The sequence below is a fragment of the Schistocerca piceifrons genome, chromosome 1, assembly GCF_021461385.2.
Source record: "Schistocerca piceifrons isolate TAMUIC-IGC-003096 chromosome 1, iqSchPice1.1, whole genome shotgun sequence".
NCBI lineage: Eukaryota > Metazoa > Arthropoda > Insecta > Orthoptera > Acrididae > Schistocerca > Schistocerca piceifrons.
In genome coordinates this window covers 1093423265-1093439574 of record NC_060138.1, presented here as the reverse complement: position 1 = coordinate 1093439574, position 16310 = coordinate 1093423265, and the positions used below count along the sequence as shown (strand labels likewise).

The following is a 16310-nucleotide window of genomic DNA, read 5'->3' as shown; positions in this document are numbered from 1 at the left end:
CATGAGGTACCTCCTAATATCGCATCGGATGTCCTTTTGACTAGCGTAGTGCGGCAGCTCGACGTGGCATGGACTTAACAAGTCGTTGGAAGTCCCCTGCAGAAATATTGAGCCACGCTGCCTCTACAGCCATCCATTATTGCGAAGGTGTTGCTTGTGCAGGATTTTGTGCGCGAAGTGACCTCTCGATTATGTCCCATAAATGTTCGTCTGGATTCATGTCGGGCGATCTGTGTGGCCAAACTATTCGCTCGAATTGTTCAGAATGTTCTTCAAACCAATCGTGAACAACTGTGGCATGGTGACATGGCTCATTCTCATCCACATAAATTCCATCGTTGTTTGGGAACATGGCGACCGTGAACTGCTGCAAATGGTCTCCAAGTAGCTGAACATCAACAGGACTATGTCGATTCCATGTAAATACAGCCCAAACCATTATGGAATCAAATGGTTCAAGTGGCTCTGAGCACTGTGCGACTTAACACCTGAGGTCATCAGTCCCCTAGAACTTAGAACTACTTAGACCTAACTAACCTAAGGACATCACACACATCCGTACCCGAGGCAGGATTCGTACCTGCGACCGTAGCGGTCGCGCGGTTCCTGACTGTAGCGCCTAGAACCGCTCGGCCACCCCGGCCGGCGTTATGGAATCACCACCAGCTTGCACAGTCCCTTATTAACGATTTGGGCCAATGACTACATAGTCTGCGCTACACTCTGACTCTACCATCATCTCTTCTCACCAGGCCACGGTTTTCCAGTCGTCTAGGGCCCAATCGATATGGCCACGAGCCCAGGAGATGCACTGCAGATGGTGTCGCGCTGTTAGCAAAGGCACTCGCGTCGGTATTCTGCTGCCACAGCCCATTAAATCTAATTTTGGCCGCTGTGTCCTAACGGATATGTTCGTCGTATGTCCAACATCGATTTCTGCGGTTATTTCACGCAGTGCTGCAGTCTGTTAGCACTGACAACTCTACGGAAGCACTGCTGCGCTTGGTCTGTAAGTGAACGCCGTTAGCCACTCCGTTGTCTGTGGTGAGAGGTACAGTCTGTTAAGAGCGTGGTGGGCATTACACACAGATGGTGTAAGATATGGTTTTAATTCTTTCTCAGCCAAATAGACGGAATCTTTGTCCTTCATGATTGAGATACCCAAGAAGAAACGTGAGTGCAGCACTTTGTCGAATTCATCCACGTTTTTAAGCAATTTATAGCGTGTTATTCGCTTTTGTACAAATAACTTCGACTTCTACATCTACATGTACATCCATACTCCGCAAGCCACATGACGGTGTGTGGCGGAGGGTACCCTGAGTACCTCTATCGGTTCTCCCTTCTGTTCCAGTCTCGTATTGTTCGTGGAAAGAAAGATTGTCGGTATGCCTCTGTGTGGGCTCTAATCTCTGTGAGTTTATCCTCATGGTCTCTTCGCGAGATATACGTAGGAGGGAGCTTGACTCCTCGGTGAAGGTATGTTCTCGAAACTTCAACAAAAGCCCGTACCGAGCTACTGAGCGTCTGTCTTGCAGAGTCTTACACTAGAGCTCATCCATCATCTCCGTAACGCTTTCGCGATTACTAAATGATCCTGTAACGAAGCGCGCTGCTCTCCGTTGGATCTTCTCTCGCTCTTCTATCAACCCTATCCGGTACGGATCCCACACTGGTGAGCAATATGCAAGCAGTGGGCGAACAAGTCTACTGTAACCTACTTCCTTTTGTTTTCGGATTGCATTTCCTTAGGATTCCTCCAATGAATCTCAGTCTGGCATCCGCTTTACCGACGATCAACTTTATATGATCATTCCATTTTAAATCACTCCTAATGCCTACTCCCAGATAATTCACGGAATTAACTGCTTCCATCTGCTGACCTACCATATTGTAGCTAAATGATAAAGGATCTTTCTTTCTGTGTATTCGCAGCACATTACACTTGTCTAGATTGAGATTCAATTACCATTCCCTGCACCATGCGTCAATTCGTTGCAGATCCTCCCGCATTTCAGTACAATTTACCATTGTTACAACCATTTCCCCGTATATTAGACGCCGCGGCATGACTCTTTTTCAGATCTTTGGGGTGGCTACAGAGAATAACAGCCTCAAAACCCGACGCGTAAGCTACACTCGTCTCTCTTCTTGTGTATCTCAGTCACCAATTCAAACTAAACTAATTCGTTACGGACACTGCATGAAGGACGGAGGGTAAGGCTATATCTTTTACCATCTGGATGTAGTGCCGACCACGCTCTTACTTAACAGACTGTACTGCCTGAAATGTATTCTCGGCACTCTCCTAACACTGTGGATTGCGGAATATTGAATTCCCTAACTATTTTCGAAATGGAATGTTCCATGCGTCTAGCTCCAACTACCATCCGCGTTCAAAGTTTATTAATTCCCGTCGTGCGGCCACAATCATGTCGGAAACGTTTTCAGACGTATCACCAGAGTACAAATAATAGCTCCACCGATGCACTGCCCTTTTATACCTTACGTGCGAGATACTACCGTCATCTGTATATGTGCATACCGCTATCGCACGACTTTTGTCACCTCAGTGTGTGCTAACAGTTTTGAAAAGCTGTGACAGCGAAGAGGCGCAGCCGGCCAGGTGCTCGCTACTCACCACAATCATCTCGGACGGCTCCAGCACGAAGCACTCGTTCGGTCGACGAGCGCTGCCTCCCGTCCGTTTGCCGAAGCTGCAACAGTAAACAAAACACAAAAAGTTAGCTTTACGTTTCTACTTCCTTCACTAAAAATCGTAATACCTGCACGAATTCCGAAATACTTTGCTACAGATAACAAATGGGCTTGCTCTAAACCTTGAAAAAACACAGCTCATCCAATTTTCTGCTGCAAAAAGTACAGTTTCTTCAATAAATATAACACATCAACAGAAGTGAGTAGACAGGGTAGAGCATACTATGTTTTTAGGTGTACATATAGATGAGAATCTTAATTGGAAAATTCATATTTTGGGTCTTCTAAAGCGACTAGCATCAGCAACTTTTGCAATCAGAATAAATGCCGATTTTGAGGATATAGAAATTAGTAAGATACTTTGCATACTTCCACTCTCTGATGTCATGCGGAATACTATTTTGGGGTAATTCAACATTTAGACAAAAAGTATTCACTGCTCAAAAGAAAGTGGTTAGAATAACGTACGGGGTTCATTGGAGCACATCTTGTAGGCATCTTTTTAAAAGATTGGTAATTCTTACAACAGCCTCACAGTACTTTTCCTCACTGATGAAATTTGTTCTCAACGACATGGGCCAGTTTAAAAAGAACAGTTACATTCATGATAATACCAGAAAAAGAGAGACACTTACACTATCCTTTACTCAATCTATCTTTGGCACAGAAAGGGGTAAAATACGCTGCAATAAAAATTTTCGGCTTATTACCAAATGAAATAAAATGTCTGACAGACAGCAGTAATAGCTTCAAAAATAAATTGAAATCATATCTCCTTTGCAACTCCTTTCATACCATAGATGAATTTTTGAATAGGAATAAATAAATCTATAAATATAGTAAAATAAAAAAACTTGTTTGATATGTGCATTTCGTGTGCACTTGACACGTTCCACTTCATAACGGCTACCGTACCGTGCGATTGATCAATGGAACACACAACTAACTAACTAACAGCCTGCCGCAATGAAACGCAACTGTATAGTTAACTGCGTTCACTGACTGGAAACTGAAGGTGTGGTGTCACCGTCAGACACCACACTTGCTAGATGGTAGCCTTTAAATCGGCCGCGGTCCGTTAGTATACGTCGGACCCGCGTGTCGCCACTGTCAGTGATTGCAGACCGAGCGCCGCCACACAGCAGGTCTAGAGAGACTCCTTCGCACTCGCCCAGTTGTACAGCTGACTTTGCTAGCGATGGTTCACTGCCTACATACGCTCTCATTTGCAGAGAAGACAGTTTAGCATAGCCTTCAGCTACGTCATTTGCTACGACCTAGCAAGGCGCCATATTCAGTTACTATATGTCTTGTTAACAGATAATATTGTGAATCATGTGCCGTGAAGAACGACGTTCATCATTAATGGATTAAAGTTAAGTATCAAACTAATTATGTCCGCTTTCTGAACTCTCATTCTTTGTCATGTTCCAGACCTCACGCCAGCCTGCGTGAGCTAAAACGCGTGCATTTCGGCCTACAGTTGTAACACGGTGTTGGCTCTTCTGCCAACACTACAGAAGGTCCTAGTCTCGTTACGATTAAAGAATGCTTCACTTTGAAAGTGTTCGTAAATATTGATATGTCATCCGATATCGTAATTAATTTATCAATGCGTTTCCCTCTGTTGCCGTGATATTACAATAGTAATTTTAAAGTTTAGTAGGATTAAGAATAGTTAAGAGTATTTAAAGCAAGTAATACAGCTTGAGTTAGTGTAAGTTATGACAATTTAGTAGAGAGCTGTATCAAACCTGTCTTCCAACTGAACACAATAGCGATCGGTTAACCCTAGAGCGGGCGCGTCTATGTGAAAAGTACGCCAACCACGAAATTGGTTTGCACCGTTCCACTGTTGTTTCATAATTGCGATCCCATTCCCATTCGTTCGTTACAGCTTCAGCTAACACAGTGATACAATATGTTGTCATTCGTCCAAGTGAAAAGCGGCAACATAAAATGAAGAGCGAGCTAGGTGAGAAGTAATTTACGATCCGTGCGAGAAAATTACTGAGATTACGAGCTAGCAGCGCAGTCCCACAGTGAGGCAGTTGTCTACAAGGTAATTAATAGTCGAACTGGCGGTGAACTGGGATCTGATGCAACTGCGCTGTTTAATGCTTCGAGAATATCATTATTGTGGGTAACACCTGTAGGTGGCAAGAGAGTGATATAATGGAAGTTGATTTCCTGATCTCTTAGTTAAACAGTGCTTTAGTCCACTTTATGTAAGTTTATTTGTTCGTTGTTTAATTAAACTAAGATTAAATTGTGATTTTTCTCATACCTGTTTACCTTGGTTACATAAAGACAGCTATCTTAACATGGTTACGAAGTACGCCACGCACCCGGTCGTGTTCGAAAAACGGCGCGACAGCTCGAGGGTTAAAATAACATGGAATAGGAGACTAGAAAACAAAATTTGAAACTACAGGAGTTTTAGAAACATGATAACATTGTCCAAATGCTAAAGAACGAAAGGAAAAGCAGGGCTGATCACATAGCAAATCTGTTCGAGAATAGCCAACTTACAACTACGTTCTCAAGGATAATTTTTCGTAACGAGAGAGAAAAAAAGAAGACGCCGAACTAGGCGGCGACACAACACCCATGATGGCACAGCGAGAACTCGCGTCAACTGAGAACTGACAACCAGCGTGCTGGACCGAAAGAAATGGTTCAAATGGCCCTGAGTACTATGGGACTTAACACCTGAGGTCATCAGTCCCCTAGAACTTAGAGCTACTTAAACCTAATTAACCTAAGGACATCACACACACCCATGCCCGAGGCAATATTCGAGCCTGCGACCGTAGCGGTCGCGCGGTTCCAGACTGAAGCGCCTAGAACCGCTCGGCCACTGCGGCTAGCCCGAAAGAAATGGAAGAGGCTCGTAGAGTAGGCGTATGGTGAATGAAATTATACATAAATGTTGTCTTCTATGTTTTTCGGTCTCCTTTTCACAGTTGCAGATATAAAAGTCGTGTGCATTAACTACCGTCTTTTGCAACTGTAATGAAAGTAGTATTAAGACACGAAGAGTTTCGATTTATTCGACAGCATCTCCAGTGGTCACTGTAACAATATGGATCCTAGATAACAAAACTGTGTGAAAAATACCATCTTGGTACAATAACCAATTAAGATGCTATAGAATATGGCGAAACGCGCCTGGCCTTAATACATTACTGGCCATTAAAATTGCTACACCACGAGGATGACGTGCTACAAACGCGAAATTTAACCGACAGGAAGAAGATGCTGTGATATGCAAGTGATTAGCTTTTCAGAGCATTCACACAAGGTTGGCGCCGGTGGCGACACCTACAACGTGCTGACATGAGGAAAGTTTCCAACCGATTTCTCATACACAAACAGCAGTTAACCGGCGTTGCCTGGTGAAACGTTGTTGTGATGCCTGGTGTAAGGAGGACAAATGCGTAGCATCACGTTTCCGACTTTGGTAAAGGTAGGATTGTAGCCTATCGCGATTGCGGTTTATCGTATCGCGACATTGCTGCTCGTCAAGGTCGAGATCCAAAGACTGTTAGCAGAATATGGAATCGGTGGGTTCCGGAGGGTAATACGGAACGCCGTGCTAGATCCCAACGGCCTGGTATCACTAGCAGTCGAGATGACAGGCACCTTATCGGCATGGCTGTAAAGGATCGTGCAGCCACGTCTCGATCCCTGAGTGAATACATGGGAACGTTTGCAAGACAACAACCATCTGCACGAACAGTTCGACGACGTTTGCAGCAACATGGACTACCAGCTCGGGGACCATGGCTGCGGTTACTCTTCACGCTGCATTACAGACAGGAGGGGCTGCGATGGTGTACTCAACGACAAACCTGGGTACACGAATGGCAAAACGTCATTTTTTCGGATGAATGCTGGTTCTGTTTACAGCATCGTGATGGTCGCATCCGTGTTTGGCGACATCGCGGTGAACGCACATTGGAAGCGTGTATTCGTCACGCCATAATGGCATATATCACCTGGTGTGATGGTATGGGTGCCATTGGTTACACGTCTCGCTCACCTCTTGTTCGCAATGACGGCACTTTGAACAGTGGACGTTACATTTCAGATGTGTTACGACCCGTGGCTCTACCCTTCATTCGATCCCTGTGAAAACCTACAATTCAGCAGGATAACGCACGACTGCATTTTGCATGTCCTGTACGGGCCTTTCTGGATACAGAAAATGTTCGACCGCTTTCCTGGCCAGCACATTCTCCAGACATCTCACCAATTGAAAACGTCTGGTCTATGGTGGCCGAGCAACTGGCTCGTCAGTATACGCCAGTCACTACTCTCGATGAACTGTGGTATCGTGTTGAAGCTGCATGGGCAGCTGTGCCTGTACACGCCATCCAAGCTCTATTTGACTCAATGCCCAGGCTTATCAAGGCCGTTATTACGGCCAGAGGTGGTTGTTCTGTGTACTGATTTATCAGGTTCTATGCTCTCAAATTGCGTGAAAATGTAAAAAAAAAAAAAAAAAAAAACAATCTATAGGTCTTGAAATGATATACTATGTTTGTCTACACCATTTATGATGCTTCTGATCAGTGAATAAAGGAACTGTGGGAGAACTGGAGCGCAACACAGCAATCTCGAACGGTGGTGTAGTTGTAGCGAGTGTCGGCCAGGGGCCCGCTGTGGAGACGCCTGGTGGGCCCCGGGCAGCTCGCCTTTAGGCGCGCAGGTCTGTTCTGTTCCGTTCTGTTGTGGCGTTATCTGGCGGCCAGCAGCCTACTAGTCAGAGCCGGGCGCGCCTGCAGATCCGATTAGCTGCCACCAGCCGAGGACTCTGCCTGCCGGGCTGCGTCCCAGCGCTTCCTCAAGAGCCGGCTCCAACACGTTCACGGCAAACGAGGCGGGACACAAATCAGACACTGGGACGTCACCTTCTGGCAGGTTTCCTACGGCATCATCCAGATCCACATTTATGCTGTGAGAGGATTGAAGCGTGTAGCAGAGACCAATGTTTATTGCACCAATCTCTGGGATGTTACTTTTTTCCCTGCTTGTTTTTACCAAAATACGACGATCTAAGCCAAAAAACCTGCTTCTCTTCACTTATTTATTATGCGTAAAGCTGAATAATGGGTATTACCACATTAATTAATTTGTCTAAATGACGGAACCATTTTAATCACCGTAGGCTGTCAGTCTTGTTCCTTTAATGAATCATGTACGTAAATTACATTACCGACAGTTTCGGCCTTAAACCATTATCAATGTATGATATAGCCGATGTGTGTGTCACATTTAAAAATTTCTGTTTCGTGTTACGTGCGAACAGACACCTTTCCACGTAACATACACTATGTTATCAAAAGTATCAGGACACCCCCAAAATCATACGGTTTTCATATTAGGTGCATTGCGCTGCCGCGAGCTGCTTCATGACAGCGACCTCAGCAGTCGTTAGACATCGCGAGAGAGCAAAATCGGGCGCTCTGCGGAACTCGCGGACCTCGAACGTGGTCAGGAGATTCGGTGGCACTTGTGCCATAGGTATCTACGCGAGATTTCCACTGTCCACTGTTTCCGGTGTGATAGCGAGGTGCAAACGTGAAGGGACATGTACACACGAAAGCGTACAGGCCGACCTCGTCTGTTGACTGACAGAGACCGCCGACAGTTGCAGAGGATGTGCAATGTGTAATAGGCAGCCATATAACCAGACCATCACACAGGAATTCCAAACTGCATCAGGATCCGCTGCAAGTACTATGACAGTTAGGCGGGATGTGAAAAAACTTGGATTTCATGGTCGAGCAGCTGCTCATAAGCCACGCACCATGCCGGTAAATGCCAAACGACACCTCGCTTGGTGTACGGAGCGTAAACATTGGAAGATTGAGCAGTGAAAAAACGTTGTGTGGAGTGACAAATCACGGTACACAATGTGGCGATCTGATAGCAGGGTGTGGATATGGCGAATGCCCGGTGAACGTCATCTGCCAGCATGTGTAGTGCCAACAGTAAAATTCTGAGCCGGTGGTGTTATCGTGTGGTCGCGTTTTTCATGGAGGGGCTTGCACCCTTTGTTGTTTGGTGTGGCAATATCACAGCACAGGCCTACATTGATGTTTTAATCACCTTCTTGCTTCCCACTGTTGTAGAGCAATTCTGGGATGACGATTGCATCTTTCAACACGATCGAGCACCTGTTCATAATGTACGGTCTGTGACGGAGTGGTTACGCGACAATAACATCCCTGTAACGGACTGGCCTGCACAGAGTCCTGACCTGAATCCTACAGAACTCTTTTGGAATGTTCTGGAACGCCGACTTCGTGGCAGGCCTCACCGACCGACATCGATATCTCTCCTCAGTGCAGCATTCCGTGAAGAATGGGCTGCCATTCCCCAAGAAACGTTCCAGCACCGGATTGAACGTATGTGCCAGCGAGAGTCGAAGCCTCATCAAGGCTAAGGTTGGTCCAACACCATACTCAATTCCAGCATTACCGATGAAGGGCGCCACGACCTTGTAAGTCATTTTTAGCCAGGTGTCCGGATACTTTTGATCACATAGAGTATGTACAATGTTACAGATATGGTCGTGCACATACCAGTGCATTACAAGAACAACTTTCACAACACACAACCATGTGTGTGTGTGTGTGTGTGTGTGTGTGTGTGTGTGTGTGTATGAGTGCGGCATGCTGCTAAACGAATGTCCAAGGCTACCTGTTAGTAAGAGTTTTGCCCACATGACGTGTTGTGGAAGAGGAACAGAGTCAACTCATACAAACAAAACGAAAAAAAAATACAAGAATGTTCTCAGTTTCTGTCCATAGTTCTCATTCAATTATCTACGAGGTGTGTTCAATATATAATGCAACACTTTTTTCTGAAAGCAAGTTGGTTCTATTGAGTATTCCAGTGCACTGCGTTTTCCCCATTCTTTTGGCTGCAAGACACCATTTTTCAACACAGCCTCCGCCCAATGCGTAGACCTTACGCCACCTTAATGGTATGGCCTGTATGTTATCATGGTACCATTCTACTAGGCGGGACAGTAGCCAACGTCTCACTGCATTAATAACCTGCCCATCATCCATCTACTGCTTCCCAGTTGTGCATCGGTGTGTTCTGATTGTCATCCGTCGATTACCTCGAATGAGAGTGTTCGCACGTTCTAGCACTGCACGAGTCGTGCTAGTCGGCGATCGGACAGATCTGCGCGATTTGTTGCGATGAATACAGACGCCTCGCCCAACGACTCACCACGCCTTTGTTCACTGCTAGGTCGCCGTAGACATTCTGCAAGTGTGTATGAATATCTGTGATGATCTGGTTTTCCGCCACAAGAAACTCAATGACAGCACTCTGGAACGCACTTCCGTTACAGGCGTCATTTTGAATGCTACGTATGTCACCGCCATACATCGGAACCTTAATGAAAGTATGGGGGCTCTACCTGAAATGTTTCACGACACTCCACAACAAATTCCTTATTTTTTCAACCAAAATTGGCCAACAGAAAAAATACGTTGCATTACTTATTGAAAGGCTCTCGTACATCCAATAATCATCATGAGAACAATTATAATTACCAACGCAAATAATGACAGTGAATAATAATAATAATAATAAGTAGATCCTAAACATAGTAATGAAAAATTGGAAAACCACACTTAATATCCAAACAAATTCAAATAATATCACATCACAGCCAATACAGATTAAGCGTGGAATATACCAAGGAGACTCATTAAGTCCTTTCTGGTCCTGCCTTGCTCTGAACCCACTATCCAACATGCTAAATAATACAAATTATGGATACAATATTACTGGAACATACGCACACAAAATCACACATTTGCTATACGTGGATGATCAATAACTCAACCAATTACTAAAGATAACAGAAGTATTCAGCAATGATATAAATATGGCTTTTGGAACAGACAAATGTAAGACAAATAGCTTAGTCGAGGGAAAACACACTAAACAAGAAGATTACATATTGGATAACCACAGAGGCTGCATAGAAGCGATGGAAAAAACAGATGCCTATAAATATCTAGGATACAGACAAACAATAGGAATAGATAATACAAATATTAAAGACGAACTAAAAGAAAAATATAGACAAAGAATAACAAAAATACTGAAAACAGAATTGACAGCAAGAAACAAGACAAAAGCTATAAATACTTATGCTACACCAATATTGACCTACTCATTTGGAGTACTGAAATGGAGTAACACAGAACTAGAAGCACTCAATACACTTACACGATCACAATGCCACAAATATAGAATACATCACATACATTCAGCAACAGAAAGATTCACATTAAGCAGAAAGGAAGGGGATTTATCGATGTAAAAAAAAAATCTACATTATGGACAGGTAGACAATTTAAGAAAATTCTTTCTAGAACGAGCAGAAACTAGCAAAATACACAAAGCAATCACTCATATAAATACATCGGCTACACCACTGCAATGTCATAACCACTTCTACAACCCTTTAGATCACATAACATCAACAGATACGAAGAAAGTAAATTGAAAAAAGAAAACACTACATGGCAAGCACCCATATCATCTAACACAGCCACACATCGATCAAGACGCATCCAACACATGGCTAAGAAAAGGCAATATATACAGTGAGACGGAAGGATTCATGATTGCAATACAGGATCAAACAATAAACACCAGATATTACAGCAAGCATATTATTAAAGATCCCAATACCACAACAGATAAATGCAGACTTTGCAAACAACAAATAGAAACAGTAGATCACATCACAAGCGGATGTACAATACTAGCAAATACAGAACACCCCAGAAGACACGACAATGTAGCAAAAATAATACATCAACAGCTTGCCTTACAACATAAACTTATAAAACAACACGTTCCCACATACAAGTATGCACCACAAAATGTACTGGACAATGATGAATACAAGTTATACTGGAACAGAACCATTCTAACAGATAAAACACCACCACATAACAAACCTGACATACTCACCGATAAAAAGAAGAAAATTAACACAACTAATCGAAATATCCATACCCAATACAACAAATATACAAAATAAAACAGGAGAAAAAATTGAAAAATACATCCAACTGGCTGAGGAAGTCAAGGACATGTGGCGTCAGGATAAAGTTGACATTATACCAATTATACTATCAACAACAGGAGTCATACCACACAATATCCACCAGTACATCAATGCAATACAGCTACATCCAAACTTATACATACAGCCACAGAAATCCGTAATTATTGATACATGTTCAATTACCCGAAAGTTCCTAAATGCAATATAACATATACCGTACAGTTAAAAGGAAGTCACGCTTGATCAAGGTCCGCGTCACTTTCCATTTTTGACCAGACATAACGTCTGAGAAAAGAAAGAAATAATAATAATAATAATAATAATAATAATAATAATAATAGCGGTTAAGTCCCATAAGATTTCACACACATCTGAACATTAAGAATAACAATAATATTGATTAGTTATTACTTGAAACAGTATTTAACATCACTAGAAAGAAAAGGTATAATACAAGTGGAAAAGATTGAAAAATGACAGCCACAAAGCTAGTAAGGAAGAACAGACTTTCAATAATTTCTGTAACAAAGGGGATGAAAAAGTGCTGGGGAACTGAGTGCTGATAAGAATGGGCTGCAGACAAGTATATGTGAGAGAGAGCTATTGTGATTGAGGGTGGACTATTAGCTCTGTTTTGAATTTTCAGATTTATTTAATATCTCTGATATTTCGAGGAAGATCATTCCAAAGTAGCTTTCCTAAAACAGACAATGATTTTGAAGAGATGGCTTTGTTATGTAGTGGTACAGAGTGTATTTTACTTGATTCAGAACGAGTATTTCTGCTGTGCTGTTCAGATAGTGGTGTACGAGTCGGAGATAAATCAGAGGGAGTGCAACGATTGAGAAGACGATAAAGCAAAAGAAAAGGGTATGATAGTCTCTACGCTTATCGGCACGTAGCCATGATAACTGTTCGTAGGCAGGAGTGAAATGATGGAAACGACGAACCGCACACATGCATTATCGCCAATTACACACTACGTGAGCTCTCGCACTGTAGTTCTTTAAGAATAGGGCCACCATAATTAAGTATACAGGGTATTGTACAAATATAAAACAATGGTAATAATGAAAAATACATAAAACACAGAGCGAAAATATTTTATATACACGGTGCATAGCCTATAATGTTAAATTTAATACCTCAATCCAGCCAATAGCATTTGGGCCCAGTGTCAAAAAGTCTTTTGCATTGACAGGATACAATGTTACGTTGCACTACTCGATGTACTGGATGATCTGGGTGTGTCGCCGCAATTGCAAAACGACTATATCGCTGTTTTCCACTTCAGAATAAAGTCCCTGCGTATTCCATGCTTCGTGGGCATTCTGCTTGCTGCTTTCTACGTATTTCGGAACAAATCGACACCTAAAGACATCCTGTTGGTGTGTAAGTCTGTTTACATTCCTGGTTGTGCTTGATGGATCAATATTTGCACCCATTTATAACTCGTAATTCAAATCCTCTATCAAGACGCTCTGCAACAATTTTAACTGCTAGCATGTCAGATGTGGCACTTGGGATGCAGCTGCGAAAGGGAAGCTCGGGATTGTCCAGTATCTTCTTACATTCGTGTAACAAAGTTCCCGCTTTATGAATTCAAATGGAGAGATGAGATGTACTGTTGGGAGTTCTTAAGCTGATGTAATTTTTTGACGGTCTGCTATCGTACACACTGTCACATTAACTTGGGTCTAAGTACCTGAGAACGTTGCAGTTGCTCATTCCCAAGTGTTACCACGTAACGTTTGGGGCATATTGTTCCCGATGCGAACTTTGGCTGTAGTTATTAGTGAAACGTCCGCAGCTCGTGGTCTCGCGGTAGCGTTCTCTCTTCCTGAGCACGGAGTCCCGGGTTCGATTCCCGGCGGGGTCAGGGATTTTCATCTGCCTCGAGATGACTGGGTGGTGTTGTGTCGTCTTCATCATTATCATCATCATCATCATCATTGGCTCTGAGCACTATGGGACTCAACTGCTGAGGTCATTAGTCCCCTAGAACTTAGAACTAGTTAAACCTAACTAACCTAAGGACATCACAAACATCCATGCCCGAGGCAGGATTCGAACCTGCGACCGTAGCGGTCTTGCGGTTCCAGACTGCAGCGCCTTTAACCGCACGGCCACTTCGGCCGGCTCATCATCATCATTCATCTCCATTACGGTCGGAGGAAGGCAATGGTAAACCACCTCCACTAGGACCTTGCCTAGTACAGTGGTGTGGGTCTCCCGCATCGTCCCCTACGCACTGTCAAGATGCACGGGACTTCATCATCATCATCATCATTAGTGAAATTTTATCCATAAACTGATCAAACAGAACATTAAGCACACCGTCCTGCTATCGATATAAACCCGTCTGTGTGATAGAAGCGTCACCTGGCAAGGAATGACCGCTAGTCAGACACATGGACGGTGTATGCATTATCAGTCAGCGTGATCTGTGTCTGTAACGGCCCGGAGGCTCGGACGGGCATTTCGGAAACTGCACGACTTCTCGGGTATTCGAGGAGCCCTGTGATGAAAGTCTTCAAGACGTGGCGAAACCAAGATGAAACCACGTCCAGACGTCGTGGGATTGGGTGACCACCCCTCATTACATATGTCGGATGTCGTAGGCTGGGCAGACTGGTGAATCAGGACTGGCGGCGAACTGTGGTGGAACTGAAATCACTTTAATGCTGGGCAAAGTACGTGTGTCTCTGAACACACAGTGCACTAAACACGCCTAGCGATTGGCCTCCGCAGCCGACGACTCATGCATCTGCCAGTGTTGACACCACTACATCGGCAACTACGACTGAAATGAGTACGTAACCATCAGCACTGGACGTTGGCGCAGTGGAAGAGCGTTACATGAACTGATGTATCCCGATAACTTCATCATGACGATCAGGGGGCGCGAATCCGTCATCTTCCAGGTGAAGATCTTTTTCACACCTGGATTGCGGGACGGGGACAAGATGACGGCGGCTCTATTATGCTCTGGGGAACATTCACGTGTGCATCTATGGGTCCTGTGGAGCTCGTGCAAAGCACCATGACGGCCAAGGAGTATCGTACACTGCTTGCAGTTCTCTTTCACTCCTTCACGACGATCACGTTTTACAACGACAGCGGCATTTTCCTAGAAGATAATGCGGCATCTCACAAAGCCGGGAGTGTGATGGAGGGTTCCAGGTACACAGTAGCGCGTTCCAATCGATGTTTTGGCCCTCCAATTCGCCAGATCTGAACACGATCGAAGACATCTGGGATGTAATTGAACGTGACGTCACACCTTTTCGCCCCTCTTCTCGGAATTCACGGCAATTAGTTAAGTTGTTCGTGTAGATGTGATGCCATCTTCCTCCAGCGACTTACTAAGGCTTCATTGCTTCCATGCCGCTGTTATCCCAGCCGAAGGTGGACACACCGGCTATTAGGTAGGTGATAATACTGTTCTGGGTGATCAGACAAGTCAAGCGTGACACCCAAATACTTTGACTTTAGAGGGTACGATTTCCATGATATTACAGAATGTGGAGACTTTTTTGTGATAATGTCAGAAGTGCATCTTTGCCCGCTAGGGGGTTCACGAAAGTTTTGATACTATTGATGTTCAGGGACGTCGTGTGATGAATACTGTTTTAGAGATGTTGCTGACCGGTGAGTTTCTTTTTGTGAGGGGACGTCGTTTGGTGTACGCGACACCGATAGGTACTCCAGAACAGCTAGTTGACCGTTCGGCTGCATGTTCAACCATTATTTGTGGAACACATGGTTCTTTACAGCGTATTAGACGATCATTAGGAAGCAGATGCCAGTTATACATTAATGTAAACGGAGAACATTTTAGCAGCTTCTATAAAAAAAATATCCACGTCACGGCACTTTGAACACCGTCTCTGAACATCAATAATGTCAAAACCAATAATTGACCGCTAGCGGTGGGAACTGTGCATGTGTGAAATTTTTGTCACATAGAAAAGTGTTTCTTTTTGTCCGCTCTAAAAACTCCACAATGTTGTATACGTAGATTTACATCCTGTATTTGCAGTCAATCTATTACTGACATGGACGCACGAGCATACTACTTTACTAGGGCTGAGTACCAGTTGCCATTTACGATAGTAATGTCACAAGATTGAGATATCTGTCAATATCTTCTCAGTTTCCTCTATGGGCTTTCCTTGGATACCAAGGTCTAGGACATCTGCGTAAACGAATTTCCTGCTGACAGTATTAGGAATATCTGCAGTATATAGGTTGAACGTATTGCTGCAAGAACAGAGTCCATTCCACACTCTGTCTATGCGCGGAAGACTTAGCTATTCTATCAAGGTGGAAGCCCACTTTGAGAGAAAACAGAGTGAAGCCCTCCACCAGGATTGTTTGCTAACTATACACAGGCAAATATCCCAACCCTTAAGCGTAAACCTAAAATTCCATTTTTAATTAGACATAATCACAACATTTCGTTTTTGTTTGTTCA

The 16310-nt window shown here is 43.8% G+C and overlaps 1 protein-coding gene across 1 annotated transcript in view; it reads right to left on the bottom strand.

Moving 5' to 3' along the window:
- LOC124775692 (rap guanine nucleotide exchange factor 2) overlaps positions 1-16310 on the bottom strand; it is a 422124-nt gene that overhangs the window by 316472 nt on the left and 89342 nt on the right. The window contains exon 2 of the mRNA XM_047250523.1: positions 2642-2717. Coding sequence (XP_047106479.1) covers positions 2642-2650 — 9 coding nt within the window. The 5' untranslated portion in view covers positions 2651-2717. The remainder of the gene's footprint in view (positions 1-2641; positions 2718-16310) is intronic.